Below are 16,364 nucleotides of genomic sequence, written 5' to 3'. Positions count from 1 at the left end.
TCATGTAATCAGCTTATAAATCTGAGTCTGGCTCGCAATTTCCACTACAAAATAGTGACACGAAGAAGTTTGATTTGATTGGTGTCGGATTGGTTTAAGCAGTGGTTGAGCGACACAGACAGTAAATGAGAGTGAGGGAGCACCGGCATGGATAAAGCTGGTTGTTTTCAAGGCTTTGTTACTTAATAACCCCAGTGCTTTTTGATACTGTGACACAATAATGTACTTACTCGAACATTTAACACCTGATGTTCTCGGTTTAAAATGAATTTCAAAATCAAACACAACTCTCACTTCAAAAACAATACACAAGACACACTGTTGTTGTTTTTGAAGGCAATTGCATTTAGATTTTTTATTTTATTTTAGCCGTACGCTGAAGGTTTCACAAGATAGAATAAACGCTTTATGAAGTATTCAAAGAGCTCCTTGAGTTTGTGATCAGCATTAAGAGTCTTTATAAACAAAGGACGCTGTTGGCGAAACTCCTTCTCAATAACAATATAATAAACAGAGACACTTTTGAGAATTTGACCTTTTGCAATGAATTTTTCACACATTTCTGAAAATGAGACTCTGTATAAAAATCTGTATTTCGTGTGCAGGTAACTTTTCCTTCATTGTGGGCAGAACAGTGGGCGGTAAAAAAGTTAAAGGCCACATGAAGCAGCCTGTTCATCTTCATCTACTAAGAAAGTTGCTAAATTATGAACATGATATATACAGAATGTTTTTTTGACAGCAAGTGTGGTAAAAACACTTTTATGGTTGATTTTTGAAGGCTTGTGTTGTGTATATCAGGCAGTCAGGCACATGTTTGTGACGTGTAGTGCGACAAAACAAAACAACTTATCACTGCAACTACCATTGTTCCTATAAAATCTAATTATAAAGAGACAAAAGAAGTGTTTATTTGAATGTGCGTTAATGCAGGGAGTGTTTCTCGCTGCTTTCCAGCCTGCTGAAACAAAGAAGGAAAAGGAAGAGGGCAGGAGAGGGGAGAGAAAATAAAAAAAGAGGGATGATCTGTGGGCACTGGGCGAAGAAGAGCCACACGGGTATCCGTCTTTGTCAGGACGAGAGCGGGAGAAGAAAGGATTAGATGGAAGAGTGTGGGGAGCAGAGGGAGAGGGACCTAACGGAGCGCCTAACCACATCCTCCATCTTAGAGGTTATTTTGGGTGCGTATGTACGTATGCATGTGTGCAAAGTGTCTGCGAAGCAAATGTGGGGCAGCGAGGGTAAAGTCAGGTAGTCGTGTCGGCGCAGAGTACAGTAGCTGGAGCGTGGAGTGTGTTTAAGTCATCAGGGGATGTGGTCAGGACGAGAGGCAGACAGAAAGTATGAGGGGAAGGGGGCAAAAAGGGAACTTCAAGAGGAGCGGGGGTAAAAAATGTTAGCCCTGATGTGTGTGCGTGTTGTGTAATCGCGTGTGTGTGTGTGTGTGTGAATATACCTCGGCCACTTTGAGGAACTCTGACAGCTTCGTCATCCTGTAAAGAAATTTCTTGTAGATGTCCAGAGCATCTTTGCACTGGTTCTTCTTCATGTCAAAGTATTTTTCTATAGAGACAGTAGGGGAGGAAGGGAGGAAGGAAGGAAGGATGGGAGGATGGGAGGAAGGGAGGGAGGGAGAATCAGTGCATGATCGAGTGGAAACAAACAGCAGCTACATGACAGCTTGTCAAAACCTTCTCTGCTGCCGTGACAACCAGACTGTGTGCACGTGTGTGTGTGTGTGTGTGTGTGTGTGTGTGTGTGTGTGTGTGTGTGTGTGTGTGTGTGTGTGTACAGATCTGCCAGACATGATGTTGTATGTTTGTACAGGCAGAACAAACTGTACTTATACTCAACACCTCATCATTTGTCTGTCGGAGCGTATCAGTCAGCTCAACGCAGGCTGTGTTTATCAGTGTGTGTGTGTGTGTGTGTGTGTGTGTGTGTGTGTGTTACCCAATAGGTTGATGACCCCTTCATTGTAAGCAGCAAACAGCCTGATGGAGTCTTTGAAGAGCAGCATGAAGGCTGAGTTGATCACTCCGTTGGTCAACTCGTTGGGGTTGGCCTGGAGAGAGAGGCAGATGTATGTTTATATAAATACATATATAAAGAGAGACAGACAGAGAGACATATAGAGACAGAGAGAGATTAACAGAGACAGACAGAGATATATAGAGACAGAGATACATATATAGAGACAGAGATACATATATAGAGACAGAGATACATATATAGAGACAGACAGAGATACATATAGAGACAGAGAGAGATATACAGAGACAAACAGACAGACATATAGAGACAGAGATATATAGAAACAGAGATACATATATATAGAGAGAGACATATATAGAGACAGACAGACAGACATATAGAGACAGAGATATATAGAGACAGAGATACATATATATAGAGAGAGACATATATAGAGACAGACAGAGACATATAGAGACAGAGAGAGACATATAGAGACAGAGAGAGACCTATAGCGACAGAGAGATATATACAGAGACAAACAGACAGACATATAGAGACAGAGATATATAGAGACAGAGAGAGATATATAGAGACAGACAGACAGACAGACATATAGAGACAGACAGATATATAGAGACAGAGATACATATATGTAGAGAGAGACATATATAGAGAGACAGACAGAGATATATAGAGACAGACAGACAGACATATAGAGACAGAGATATATAGAGACAGAGATACATATATATAGAGAGAGACATATATAGAGACAGACAGAGATATATAGAGACAGAGATACATATATATATATAGAGACAGACAGACAGACATACATATAGAGACAGAGCTACATATATATAGAGAGAGACATATATAGAGACAGACAGAGATATATAGAGACAGAGATACATATATATATATAGAGACAGACAGACAGACATACATATAGAGACAGAGCTACATATATATAGAGAGAGACATATATAGAGACAGACAGAGATATATAGAGACAGAGATACATATATAGAGAGACAGACAGACAGACATATAGAGATATATAGATATATAGAGAGAGATATATAGAGACAGAGATACATATATATATAGAGAGAGACATATATAGAGACAGACAGAGATATATAGAGACAGACAGAGATATATAAGAGACAGATTAGAGAACAGAGATAAAAAGAACTGAATATATATAGTAGATGTAGATATAAGAAATAAAGAGAAAGAGAAGAACATAACTTGCCAAATCTTTTCATTAAAAAAAGATAAATATCCCTAAGATTATTTTTCACCAAATACCAGAAACTCTCTCTCACACACACACACACACACACACACACACACACACACACACACACACACACACACACACACACACACATTCCAATGAGAAACTTCACCATCCATTTTTATCATTCTTTGAAGCTTGCTGGCACAAACCACAATGCACCCACCAATTTCTGCAAATCCCCACCCAATCCCTCTTTCCCCTCCACACACACACAAATACACATAGACACAAACACACAAAGACACACATACACACAGACACACACACAAACACGCATTAAAACTGAAAATCGGCTGACATAATGTGCTCCTTACACTCCATCAATAAAGAGTTTTCAAACTTTGCAAATCGTTCTTTCAATTTACATTTTGATTGGAAAAGTGAATCGACCTAAACTTTAACAAGCATGCACAAAGACACACACACACACACACACACACACACACACACACACGTACCTGGAAATCCAGCAGAGCATCCAGCTGGTTCTGAATGATGGGCAGCGTCTTAATCAGCTTCTCTGTGTTCATGGTACGCATCACGCCGTCAATCCTGACAAAACAGGAAACACATAAATTCGTATGCAAATTAGGAAACACGCACACACACATACACACAAAAGGGGAGTGAAGAAATGATGTCAAATGATGGAAAATATATAAAAATGTTTATATATCGGTGTGATAAAGGATTCAGAGTCATCGCACAACAGCTGGACTTTCTGATATTTGAAATGATCTTCATAAATCGACACTGTCTCGTTCATACAGAGCCCTCCAGCAAGCAATTTGCACCTGATTTGACACTAATCAGTCAATCCTCTGAGGATCATGACTGTGAATAAAAGTTTGACTTTCTGGTGCGGCTAATATAAAAAGTAATTTAGAATCAATCCTCTGGGGACTGGGACCGTGAATAAAATTTGGACCTTGCTGTGGTGCTAAGATTTTAAAAAAAGTAACATAGGGTCAATCCTCTGGGGACCATGACTGTGAATAAAGCTCTGACTTTCTGGCAGTGCTAAGATAAAAAAAAACAATGTAGGGTCAGTCCTCTGAGGACCATGACTGTGTATCTATGATGGTGTTCATCTGGGGGTGCTAATATAAAAGGTATTGTCATTGCTTAGGTCAATCCACTAGGGACATTGACCTGCTGGTGGTGCTAATGTAAAAAGTAATGTAGGATTAATCCTCCTGGGACCATGAATGTGAAAAAAACATAAACCTTCCTGTGGTGCTAAGATAAAAAGTAATGTAGGATCAACCCTCTGGGGACCATGACTGTGAATAAACCTTTGACCTGCTGGTGGTGCTAAAATAAAAACTAATGTAGGATAAATCCTTTGTGGACCACAGCTGTGAATAAAACTTTGACCTTCTAGTGGTGCTAAGATAAAAAAAGAATGTAAGATTCATCCTCTGGGGACCATGACCATGATGTGTCTCACGTCTGTTCAATCTATAAAGGGGTGTTTTATATATATATACTCTCACTGGGGCAGCTTGTTTCTTTGTTTAACCTTGCTGACAACATCTCTCACGTGTGGCCAGTCAAACAGGAAACTCCTGAAACTAAATACAACATTTCGTGTGTTGTCTTGAACACGTTGATACAATACTCTACTGTCACAGATACAGCATACCTTCATCACAATGAGAGATTTCGTCAGTTTCTGTCTATTGTGATCCTCTGGCTTCAGTGCCGAAAGCTAAACCTTGCTGCTGTGTGACAACAGGAGTGTGAAATGATGAGTGGGGTTGTCATTTTATGTGTGTGTGTGTGTGGCCTCTCTTACCCCCTCTTCATCTTCGTGAAATCCACAGCCACAAGTCTGTAGGACATGGCCTTCTCGTTCAGGTAACGGCTGTATCGTCTGATGAAGGTTGACATGTCGTAACCTGGGGACGGGAAAACGAGGAGGAAGGAAGTATACTAAGTGTGTTATGTGACACGGTGACGGATGATTTCTACCTTTTTGTCCTATAAAACCAGGAAGCTTCAAGTACAATTGTACCGTGTGACAATTAAACTTGAACTTTACTTGAACTGTTTTATACATACATTAAACCGTATGTGTGCAGGGCCAGCAGATGCATTTAAATCAAGTAATTAACCACCCTGAAGAACCAGTTTTGACTTTTAAATACTTCCCCTTGATTGCTTAAAGCGTTCTTGGTGTTAATGGCCTCTGAGGCACATCCTGCCCATCTGCTTCTTTACAAGCAAATTGAAACAAAAAGCCGAATGCTGTTATTTTCACACGACTTTTTGAGATAATGAGTGTTTGCGTGTGCTTTACCTTGCAGAGCTCCCTTATCCAGGAAGTTGTGCAGGTTAAACAGAGTGTTTCTGGATGCCAGGTACTGGATGAAACGCTGAGATAAGAAAGAGAGAGAGAGAAAACAAGAGTTAATGCTCGGTCAAATGGCGATTCAATCGTAATTTTAGAAACTGCCTTGTCATTTTGTGTTTGATTTCCTTCCTGCAGAGAGGTAAGAGGTCGGCTACAGAGGATTTAACACCCGCTACGTCTGCTGCTTTAGCTGCTTTAACCTCAGCAGCTTTCTTCACCTCAGGCTGTGCAGACCATGTTTAAAAATTAACTTTTCTCCTGCTGTTTTTTTTCCCCTCCAGTCCTTGTGAGTAGCACACAAAGAACTTGCAAGGGAGGGCAAATGGCAAGAGGAAGCGGTCAGAGAAAAAAATTAATTAACCTTTGGGAAAGAAACAGAAGATTGGCAGCATACAATAATAAATTATTAAGTAATGACCCCTTCAAAATGTTAATGAGATGAAGACTAAAGCTAGGTTTGAGTGTCCAGAAAGTGATGAATCATGCCGCACTTGTCGTTCACGGTTTTGTATTTGAACACTTTTCCACTGCTGCACAGAAAACTTGATCCCTCTGTCAGTTTCCTTTCCAGCTCAACTGTAGTTACTTGCTGGTTTTTGACAGATCTGATGTCACTGAGCAGGTGCTCGAAGTCATTTTACTTCCCATTTTCCAGGCATGGTTTGCTCTTTTTCCAACACTACCTCACATCGCATTTATACATCTTCATACTCTCACACCTGGGAGTCACCCAGTGCACCCAGTTATTGATACTGAGATATTAATGACAAGGAAAGCTTTAGTAATTCACTTTGTCTGGCTAAAGCTGGAGATTCAGAGGCCTTTGGGAGGGACTTTGGTCCCTGAGCAGGTGCTGGTGGCGGAGATGGGCAACCGAATTTGAGTCAGCAACTAGAAATAAACCAACTTTAGATGAAGCTGCAACCTCTGTGGCTGGGAAATGAAGCCAATGCGGAAGCCACTTGAAGGTGGGCTACAAAGCGAGTCAGTCTCCAATGCTCAGCTTGGACTAGATGAAACTTGGGGTTTGTTTGAGCACCAAGGCGTCATTCAGCCCACCTCAGCTCCACCAACCATCCAATTTTAGATTAGCCGGGGGACAAGACCTGCCAAGATGGTGGCAGTCAGAGCCACCACCCTCGCAATGGCTCTTCAAAAACCTGTGGGTAGCCTCACAGATGGGCTGTCCATTCCTTATACCGTCTACGCTTTAGACATTGTAACTAATAAGTCTAAAACTTTAAGCAGCTGCGGGTTGCACATAGGGGTTAAGAGTAATTGATGTACTAGGCTTAACGTGACCACTTCAGTAGGGTTTTGAAACAAAACACAACGTGAGAGATTTGATATATTTCGTGCGACTCATGGTCTCCAACGTCAAGGATCCGTTATTGATTCAACACAAGCCTGGCTTTACCTGTCCTACACCTAACTGACATAAAAACACCCTGGTGCCACCTGCTAAACACGTTGAAATGGCTCCTCCAGGCACGATTTCCAACTCGTCACTAAACCTAGAGTTGACTAGCAGGTCATGGCAAGAGAATCATGGTGCAGCTGTCACACCTTGGTATGTAAAAACAAAACAAGCCTCGACGGTCTCAGAAGTGTTAATGCAATCTGTTTTATTAAGCTTTATCTTTTGAACTGTGAGACTTCAAAGACCTTGGAGTTAAGTGGAAGTACGCCGTGTACAGAATGTGGAAAGACTTCAACTCGACACGGGTGGCAAATGGTGTTAACTCAACTTTTAGCAACTAAACTAAAAGTGAAACAGTTCTGTACGGTCTGATGTATTGTCTGTTAACGTTGTTTAAACAGCGCTTTGGCATGTGTTTGGCATTCTTCAAGGAATGCAGTCTTCTGACTGATGGTATTTGCAAAGTTAGGTGGCAGGTTATGTAACAGGTTTGCTTGCATTGTTAGTAAGAAGATGCTATCGCTCACTTAAGTGCAGTTGTAGTGTTTATCTGCTGTTTCACATGATAGAGATGCATAGACTGGGGCACTAGCTGAAATCTAGAAGAAGAAAATAATGCTACATCTGCTACAAATTACTTCCAGACACACTCCAGATAATACTCTTGGCCTTCTGGTCTTTCCTTGGACCTGAACCCATTTGAGTTACTGTATCTCCTCGGTGGTTTCTATATAAATATATGCAGGTGCAACCAATGCAAAAAAATTACATGATATTCCACTTGAACAAAAGTATTCTTGTTTAAAGTAGTCCAAAGTGTGTTTACTTTATAAGATATGATTCATTTGCTGTAACCAGTTGCCAAGTCAACCCCTTCAAATCTGACTTAAAGTCTCGACTTGAGACTCCGTCTTTTAAAGACTTGAACTTGAATTTGGTCCCTCCTGAACATCTCTGCGATCTCCTCTTCCACACAGCACTGAATAACAGAGTGCAGTTGGAACAAGTCTTGGCCATCATCCATACTTTTTGGGAGCTCAGGCGGCCTCAGGCTTCCCAAAAGCATCTTAACGTTAAGGCCTTCCCTGTCCATCTGACTTAAAATGATCTGAGATTTGCCAGTTTGCCAATTCCCGACCTGGCAGAGAATCAGCCCTCACTGGCTGGTTGGAGCATCTAAGAATGTGTGTGTGTGTGGTTGTGTGAGTGTGTGTGTGTGTGTGTGAGCACAAATATGCTTGCGGGCATGTGTGTTGGATTCAGCTGCACTGACACGTTTCCAACGGCTCTGGGACTGTTTAAAAAAGGCCTAAAGATTTAGATTTTTGTTCTTGTCCTTTTTCGTGGCTATGCTTCATGCTGTGAGGACAAAATTCTGTTCGTGCTGTCACTTGCGGGTATTCAGTTCCCATCTGTGCACAGAAATTTAGACCCAAGAAGGTTAACCATTGATTTTTAGGGTTTTAAGACGATTAAAACATTTTAGGCCTTTGGGTAAGTTTGCTATAACGATTGAAAACACAGTCCATGACTTGTTTCATCCCCAACATGGTCCAACATGTTAAACGTTTTTCCTACGTAATTACTGTTGGGCACTGACCACCATGATGACAGACTGTTTCTCGCAGTTCCAAGAACTTTATAACTGTTGCAGGAAGGCATGAACATGGCAATGCATTAACTGACGCAAGACTGGATGCATGCAGTCAATTAACTTAATGTTACTTGATTTAACTCCCAATGCTTAATGCCAAACTCCCCCCAAAAAAGGACTATTAGGAAGTTATTCACGAGATAAGCAGCACCAATTCTCCAGTCAGAAAACCAAAGGAAGAGGGCACAACAAGAGCAATGAATGTTTGCCAAGTCAAAAAGTAGAACATTCAACATTCATTGGCCACATACAACCCATGTTTGCAACACCTCCAAACTTTGTCCTTTTACGATTAATGGTAAACTTTCCATAGGTCTTAATCATACTCTTTGTAAAATTATTTACAGACCCACCAGGACCAAACACTTGGCGATGGTGGCAAGGAAAGACTTCCTTATAAGAGGCATAAACCATGAGCAGAACCCAAGCTCATTGGTGGACGGCCAACAATGGGTTGAGCAAGTCCAGTGGGCCGGATTGGACCCATTGGTGAGCCAGTTCTGGTTCCAGGGCCAGATGTTTGACGCCCCTGATTAGGCACATTAACTCCTTTTCGTAAAAAGGCCAAGATTTTTTATTTTATTTTGCCATTTCTATCAAGCTTCTCTAACACGATACAACCTTTTATAGCTGCGATACCATAAAAAGTGCTACTGAGTTCAAGTATTTGGGTAAAATTTCTTTTGCAGATTGAGAATAACGTGATGACTTTAGCTTCTGCCTGTGTGTAAAACATTAAGCCAGGTGAGGACAGAGAAACTTAGACAAGAGGGTCAAAGATAAAAAGGAGCTTCAGAAAAACTTCATAAGCTCCTTCTCTGCCTCGACTCCTCATCAAAAGTCCATCTGACAAGAGCCTCTCGCTCGGCCTCAAACAGAAAAGGCGGAGGCAGCAGAGAGAACTCACACAAAAAGCGTGGATACAGTTGAAAAGGAGGAAAATCTATGAAGGGGGGAAGAAACAGAAACCTGCAGAGCTCTGGATTATTCAAGGAGAGACGGCTGGCTCTGAGAGGAGATTCAGAGAATACAGATAAATATGGAGGGTCGAGACGGAGAAGCAGGTTGACTCGACCCGTCAAATAATTCATGTTAGCATATCGGAGAACAACATCATGTATTATTGATGCATTTAGATCCCTGCCTCTCTCTCACATAGCTATACATAGAGCTATTCGTCCTCCCCTCTCGGTTTCTCCACGTCTTTCTCTCCAAAGTGCACAAGTTGGTGGTTTCCGTAGAAACCGAACACCACAGCCTCAGCGCTGACCTGAAGTGGTTTTCTTTCTTTCTTTTCTTTTTGTTTTCCACAATCATGTAGTCAGGTTATATAGAGGGGAAGCCAAGGCTGGAGCGCTGTCGACTGTTGAAGAATTTCAACAGAAAATGGTGGCTGGAGGAAGATCTCCCCGACAAAGAAATGTGGAGGGAAAAAAGGGTTAAAATGCACGAGTGTTTGGGACTTTTTGGGGCATGTTGTTTCAGGTACAGGTAAGATGATAAAATACAGCGCAGGAAATCCACTTTGAGTAATGGATCCTTGAGTTTGAAGGCTTATCTGATGGCACAGCACTGCACAGCAGTTCATAATATTATGGAGAAAGCGTATCGTTGCTGTGGAGGTGGTGGCCAAACAATCGTGCATTTTTTAAAATGCATCCTCGCCCACACTGCGCTCGTTCGAATGAATGAGCAGGCTGTGCTTTCTCCTGCAGCTTAATGCTAAAACAAACTCTGAGATTTTAAAATAATAGTGAAGATATGTCGATATATGTAGATTGAGTGCTTCCAACTCTGTGGCAGCAGTTTGAGAAACGGTTTTACCAGTTTGGTGTGAAGGAACTTGACTATTCTGCACACGGTCACGACCTCAACCCCAAAAAGGAAGTCCGATGTGACGCTGCAGCCACCAATCAGACAATCAGGTGGTCAAACCTCCACAGTCGGCCTGAAATATCTCTATCCAGGTGGATTCATGGACTAAACTCTGATACTCTACCTGTTGTGTTCTGGCTTTGTTTATTTCAATGTACACAGCTTTTAAATCTGACCCTGACTCGCAATTTACGCTGCGACAGGAAGAGAGAGCAAGCCGTGGTTGAGTGACATAGACAGTGAATGAAAGTGAGGGAGCGCCGGCCTCGATACAGCCGGTTAATCGGAGAAACAAAAAGTTAATTCCTGATTGTTTCGCAGCGTTTATGTAGACAGACCTGGTGATTCAACAGAATGCCCGATTCTGTCTGATCGCAGCCTTCGGGATGAACGCAATTCAGCAGGGCGGGTGCCGAGCAAAGGTCCCTACATCCAGACTACCTCTGTGGCTGTGAGGTGAAGCCTACTGTACTGAGGGTGAATGTTTAATAGAAGGTCTTCGCCGATATTTAGATTAAACAGGAGGTGGAAGAAGCAGTACATATCCAGCGCTGCATATTTTTGGCTTTGAAACCGCACTTCAGAAACTAGCTCTTGCTCTGTCCATTTGTTATGCTGTCATCGGTTGAAACCTGAACCGCCAACATGAAACATCTGGCTGTAAAAAGAAAATATGGGAACTGTATGAGATGGAACAAATTACGTATGATGAGTCTGTTAACACAGAAAATCCCAACCTTACCACTTTGGTTCCTAACCTTCACCTATTTATGTGTAGGCATTTTCGTACATGTGTCCTATTTGTAATTGTTGTGGCAACCTAAATCTAACTTTCCTCACTCTTTATCTACTTTTAATTTGTCCACCTGAATCCAAACTGCTTCCTGGCACTGGATTACGTAATCTGGAAATCGAGCTGTACTCGCTGACTTCAGATCTGTCCTCCCAAATCAGAAATCACAGACCAGCCTGGTTGGTAAACATGAGTGTGCACACTGTGTGCGTTACATTACATGATATCTGGGATGTTGAAACAGTTGCTGCCGCTCTGCCCTCTTTGGACCCGCCAACGTGTACACAACAGACGCCAGCAGAGGATTTATCGATCCAGAGTTAAAGGATTGCTCAAGGAGACAACCTGGATCCAAATTACCTTTTTTTTTAATGTATTAAACCCACATGGGAATTTATTTCTGGCTGTTCGACTTTTACTTTCCACCTCAAACACGCACAAAGAAGGAAGAAGAAGAAAAAAAAAAAGACTGCAAACCGAGTTGCACTGAAAAGGTGATGACTCACACAAGAAGAATGAGTCGTGATCGGGCTGAGTTGAATGAAAGCAGCTCTTATGCAAGCAGAGAAAGACACACAAGGAAACAGACGTGCGGATAGATACAGCACGCACACACTTCTACCAGCTTAAATCCTTGCCTGGGATTCTCCCCCCTTCTTCTTTATCCTACGTAGTATCCCTCCTCCTCTTACGCAATCAAGCATTTAGGCCTTGAATCTAAGTGTGAAAGGAAACAAGAGTCACAAAGAAAAGACAACGGGTGGGTGCGGAGAATGATCGGATTAAAGAAACACGTCTACATTGAAGTGTGTGTGTGTTAGGCTAACAGTGTGTGGGCTCCGGCTCTCCGGGGAGCAGTTGTGTCTTGCTGTCGGATGAATGTGTCTGCGAGGTCAACGATGCCAAGCCGAGCAACATGAGTCATCATTAGAAACACTAATACGTGTATACACACACACATACACACAGGATGGGTATTAGTACAGATTTCAAAGCGAAGAGTTACGACGTCGACATGCATCATCCAGCATTAAAAACAGTTATGGAATTATGTTTTAGTCCAATTATAGGATGGAAGTCGAGCTGCAACAAAAATCTGACGTGACTGACAGCGTGAAATAATACAAACAGGTTGAAAATATCTGTAAAATATGAAAAACTTCAGGAGAGGAGTTGACCCCCAAACACCTTCAATGTTTCCGTCCCCACAAGAAGCGTCGCGGTCCGGTTCAGAAGCGCCCCAGAAGCAACTCTCGGCTCGGCTCCGTCAAGAATACGCGACCTTTTCTATTTTAGACGGAGGTCGCGTTAATCTGCGCCAGAGCAGCTCAAGCTGACAGGAAATCAGACACCAAAAAGAATTTGGTTGATGTTCAAATAAAAATTTTTTTTAAAACCCGCCGGTCGTACAAACAGCCTGAAGTGAAACAAATAAATATGTAGCTTATTTAGATATTTAGAAGCACAAACCAGAAAAATCTGAGCAAGTTAAAGAATACTGGGCGAACCGCTTCTGAAACTCTCCTGATGGGGTTTGAAGTCTCGTGGAGGACGGCCTCGTCGTCGTAGCGTGACCAAGAACGTGCCCGGTTTTGGCGTTATTGTTAACCTAATTAGATACTATGCTACAGCTGATTAAAACCAAGAGGCAGCCTCCGTGGGTGTGAAGTGTAGAATAAAACACTGTCCTTAAATGTGAAATCAACAGTACTAATGTACTTTTATTATAATGTTGGAAAAGGTTATACCGTTTATTTCTAACAGTAAAATTCTGGCAACATGTTCATCTTATAAAACAACGTCCAGCTCCAACACTGTGAACTTGGTTACAGGTTACGGAGAGATTAAAAGGTTTTCACTTTTCAATCTAATCTTTTTGCTGAAGGTGGAATGTTGTTTTGTTTTTTTTCCCCTCGATCGATTTGATCGAGAGGGGAAAACCGGAGTGACCCGGAGGAAAAAACTCAACAAACATGTACTGTGACCAGATGGGAAAGTCAAGAAAGTACAGTTGTTGTTTTTTAAAATTAAACCGGATTGATCTGGAGAAAACCACTGAAGGTGAATTTATATACAACTCACCTGTTTAGATTATATTAAGGCTTAAAGTTATGTAGGATTAAGAGCGTGGACGCTTTGATTGACAGGTAGGTGCCGTTACAGGTGGCTTGTTTGAGCACCCAGGCATCACTCAGCCTTAGGTCTGTCGATGATCCACAACTTTGTCAATATTTAGTTTAGAAGCAGTAAAGCCAACGTGGTGGCGCCCAGGGTCGCATATTTTCGGCTCCAAACGTCACTCATGCTCCGTTCATTCTTTACACTGTCATTGATTAAAACCCGCTCTCTCGAAATAAAACTCTGCTGTACTTTTGTGGGAGGACGGTGTCTTGATGGTGTTTCGAGGGCAAGCTCCTAATGCTCCATGAAATTGCGACGTTTCAAACCTCTGACAGGTCGAGCGGGGCAACAAACTGAACGGTCTTATTTTGTTTTTAGCTTCTGTCACGAGGTAATCTCGTTTTCACACTTCCTCCTCAAAGTACTCCCCCTGCTCTCCCTTCAAGTGCCAGCTTTAATTAGTACAACTGTAATTAGCTCTTCTGCTGCCACCCCTCGATACAATCGCACTTTAAACAATACAATTAGCCGTTTCACTGCATTTAATCTCCCATTAGTCCCAACGCAGGTGTTAAACTAACTAAAGTCCAGATGTGATCTTTAGAAACAAGTAATAAAATGCTTGTCATAGAAGTACATGCTTTATCAAGCCGAGTGTTGTGGCACACCCGTACTCCTTTATTCAGGAATGTGGTTTCTGTTTGGTCAGAGAGCTCTTTGATAAATGTAGAGTCGTAAGGACGGAGAAGTGTTTTTGTATTTTTAAGATTGACTTTATTGATGCCTCGATGGATAAAGTCAAGATGTATGCAACCACACGGCATGGCTTGATGGGAGCAGTAAACTGGTTCACTCCATGACGTAGTCCGTGAGGAACTTTTACCGGCCACCCTCTGGTTCCCCAAGTCAAGTCCGGTGGCGATCTCCAGTGGTTGTGAGAAAACTTGCAGTTCCTCAAACGTCCACTTGAGGCTGGCTCCAGATGCGAGTCACTCACCATTAGTCCCCATGTTCAAATGTCCAACTTCACAGCAGAAATAAACATGTTTACAGCCTGGTACAGCTTGTTTGAGCACCTCGGCCTTAGGTCACCGATGATCCACGTCTTTGCTGATATATAGAAGAGTCAGGACCGCCAACATGGCAGTGGCCGCCATCGCATTTCTTCAGCTTCAAAATAGTGCTTCAGAAACGTCAATCATGCTCTGTCCATTCTTTAACCTGTCATTGTCACTGATACCCTAACAAAGTACGTTGATTCCTGAACAGACCCTAAATGGAATTGAGCCATCGTTATTTTAAAGTTTGCACCGTCCTTTGACGTGGATTCACTTCTGGATTTCACTCCATGAAAAGAAGAAGAGCAAAGCTTCCAATCAGGAGCCAGATGTCCGTGATGGCGTCTTAACGATACGAAGAAAAGCGAGGTCGTGTCAATGATTATTTAAAAACATCCAGAACATGAGGTTCTTTTATCTGTAGTCCTGAAAAGGTCGACATGTTCACACTCGTGTTATCTGTACGTTACCACGATCTGTTCATCCTGTTACCGTCACGTCGTGATCACTTATTTTGTGGCGGGAAAAACACACTTTTTTTTCAGTTTCTGTCATCGTGTCCGAATGTTCCCACACAGACAAACTCTCTGATCCCCAAACATCTTATCTAAAAACGTAGAAACTGCAGGTGAAACCCGCGATGAGCTGACACACTCCACACACACACTTCCTCATGCTCCTTCAGGCAGATAAACAAGTTTTCCCAACTCAAGTAAATTGGCTGCATCTGTGTGATCGATACATGAAAGTAGTGTATGTGTGTGTGTGCTCAGCAGGCTCAGCCATCCAGAAACTTGCAGGGTACAGCCAGCTCGATAGAGATTCTCCCAGTCAGAGGATGTCTGCATCTATTTTTGTTACTTTTTTTTGTCTCCAATACTGATTCGGGGTTATTGATTCGGAGAATCTGCTGACACATTACCAATTTGTTTTGTAATTAAAGCCCTCCCCGCACAGCTGCGATTGTCCAGTAATAGCTTAGCAGCAGTAACAAGGCGTGGCAGGGCCCTTGTCGAGGATCTGGATTTCTTTACAAGCGGCGTACGGGGCGCTGTCGTCAGAGCGACTCGGCATTTAAGGAATTTGGAGTGTTGTTGTTAGCGCATCCAGCCAACAACTAACGGTAGTAATTAAACGTTACTTCCAAGGACGAGACGCACATCAAGTAATTAAACAAACAAACAAACAAACAAACAAACAAACAAACAAACATGTCAAGTTTTGTTAAATTATCCAGGAGTTACTCAAATTTGCGATGGTAGGAACCAATGACTGGCACCATGTTGGTAGTCCAGCTTCTTCCGACACCTTGTTAATCTAAAAATCGGCAAAGACCTAGATCATGTGGACCTAAAATGGGCCCAAATGGTGCCTGGTTGCATCTGTAACGGCACCTACCTGTCAATCAAAGCGTCCACGCTCTTAATCCTGCATAACTTTAAGCCTTAATATAATGTGAACAGGTGAGCTGTATATAAATTCACCCTCAGTACAGTTGTCATGAACGGGGAAATTAGCTACAGAGACCAAAACTGTTTTTTGTACCAGGCTGTAAACATGTTTATTTCTGCTGTCAAACATGGGGACTTATGGAGACTGACTCACTTCTGGAGCCAGCCTCAAGTGGACGTTTTTGGCTTCAACTCACAGCAACGGAGGTTGGTTGACACATGAGTTACTGGTTGAATTTCTGGTTAGACGCCGCTGGTTGCAGCAGCTACTGTCATTCATAAAAAAAACATAATTGCCTGATTGTGTCACGGCGGTTACGTTCAACACGAACTGACACAACCCTGCACCGCAA

General features: G+C 42.3%; 1 protein-coding gene across 5 annotated transcripts in view; it reads right to left on the bottom strand.

The window, feature by feature from the left end:
* Positions 1-16,364, bottom strand: part of si:ch211-200p22.4 (phosphatidylinositol-binding clathrin assembly protein) — an 86,401-nt gene that overhangs the window by 41,596 nt on the left and 28,441 nt on the right. For all 5 annotated transcript variants that reach the window (XM_019266021.2, XM_019266023.2, XM_027287874.1 and 2 more), the window contains exons 3-7: positions 5,586-5,661; positions 5,082-5,184; positions 3,742-3,835; positions 1,954-2,065; positions 1,457-1,563 (exon numbers count right to left, since the gene is read on the bottom strand). In XM_019266021.2, coding sequence (XP_019121566.1) covers positions 1,457-1,563; positions 1,954-2,065; positions 3,742-3,835; positions 5,082-5,184; positions 5,586-5,661 — 492 coding nt within the window. The remainder of the gene's footprint in view (positions 1-1,456; positions 1,564-1,953; positions 2,066-3,741; positions 3,836-5,081; positions 5,185-5,585; positions 5,662-16,364) is intronic.

The sequence above is a fragment of the Larimichthys crocea genome, chromosome XIV, assembly GCF_000972845.2.
Source record: "Larimichthys crocea isolate SSNF chromosome XIV, L_crocea_2.0, whole genome shotgun sequence".
NCBI lineage: Eukaryota > Metazoa > Chordata > Actinopteri > Sciaenidae > Larimichthys > Larimichthys crocea.
This window is presented reverse-complemented; position numbering and strand designations above follow the sequence as displayed.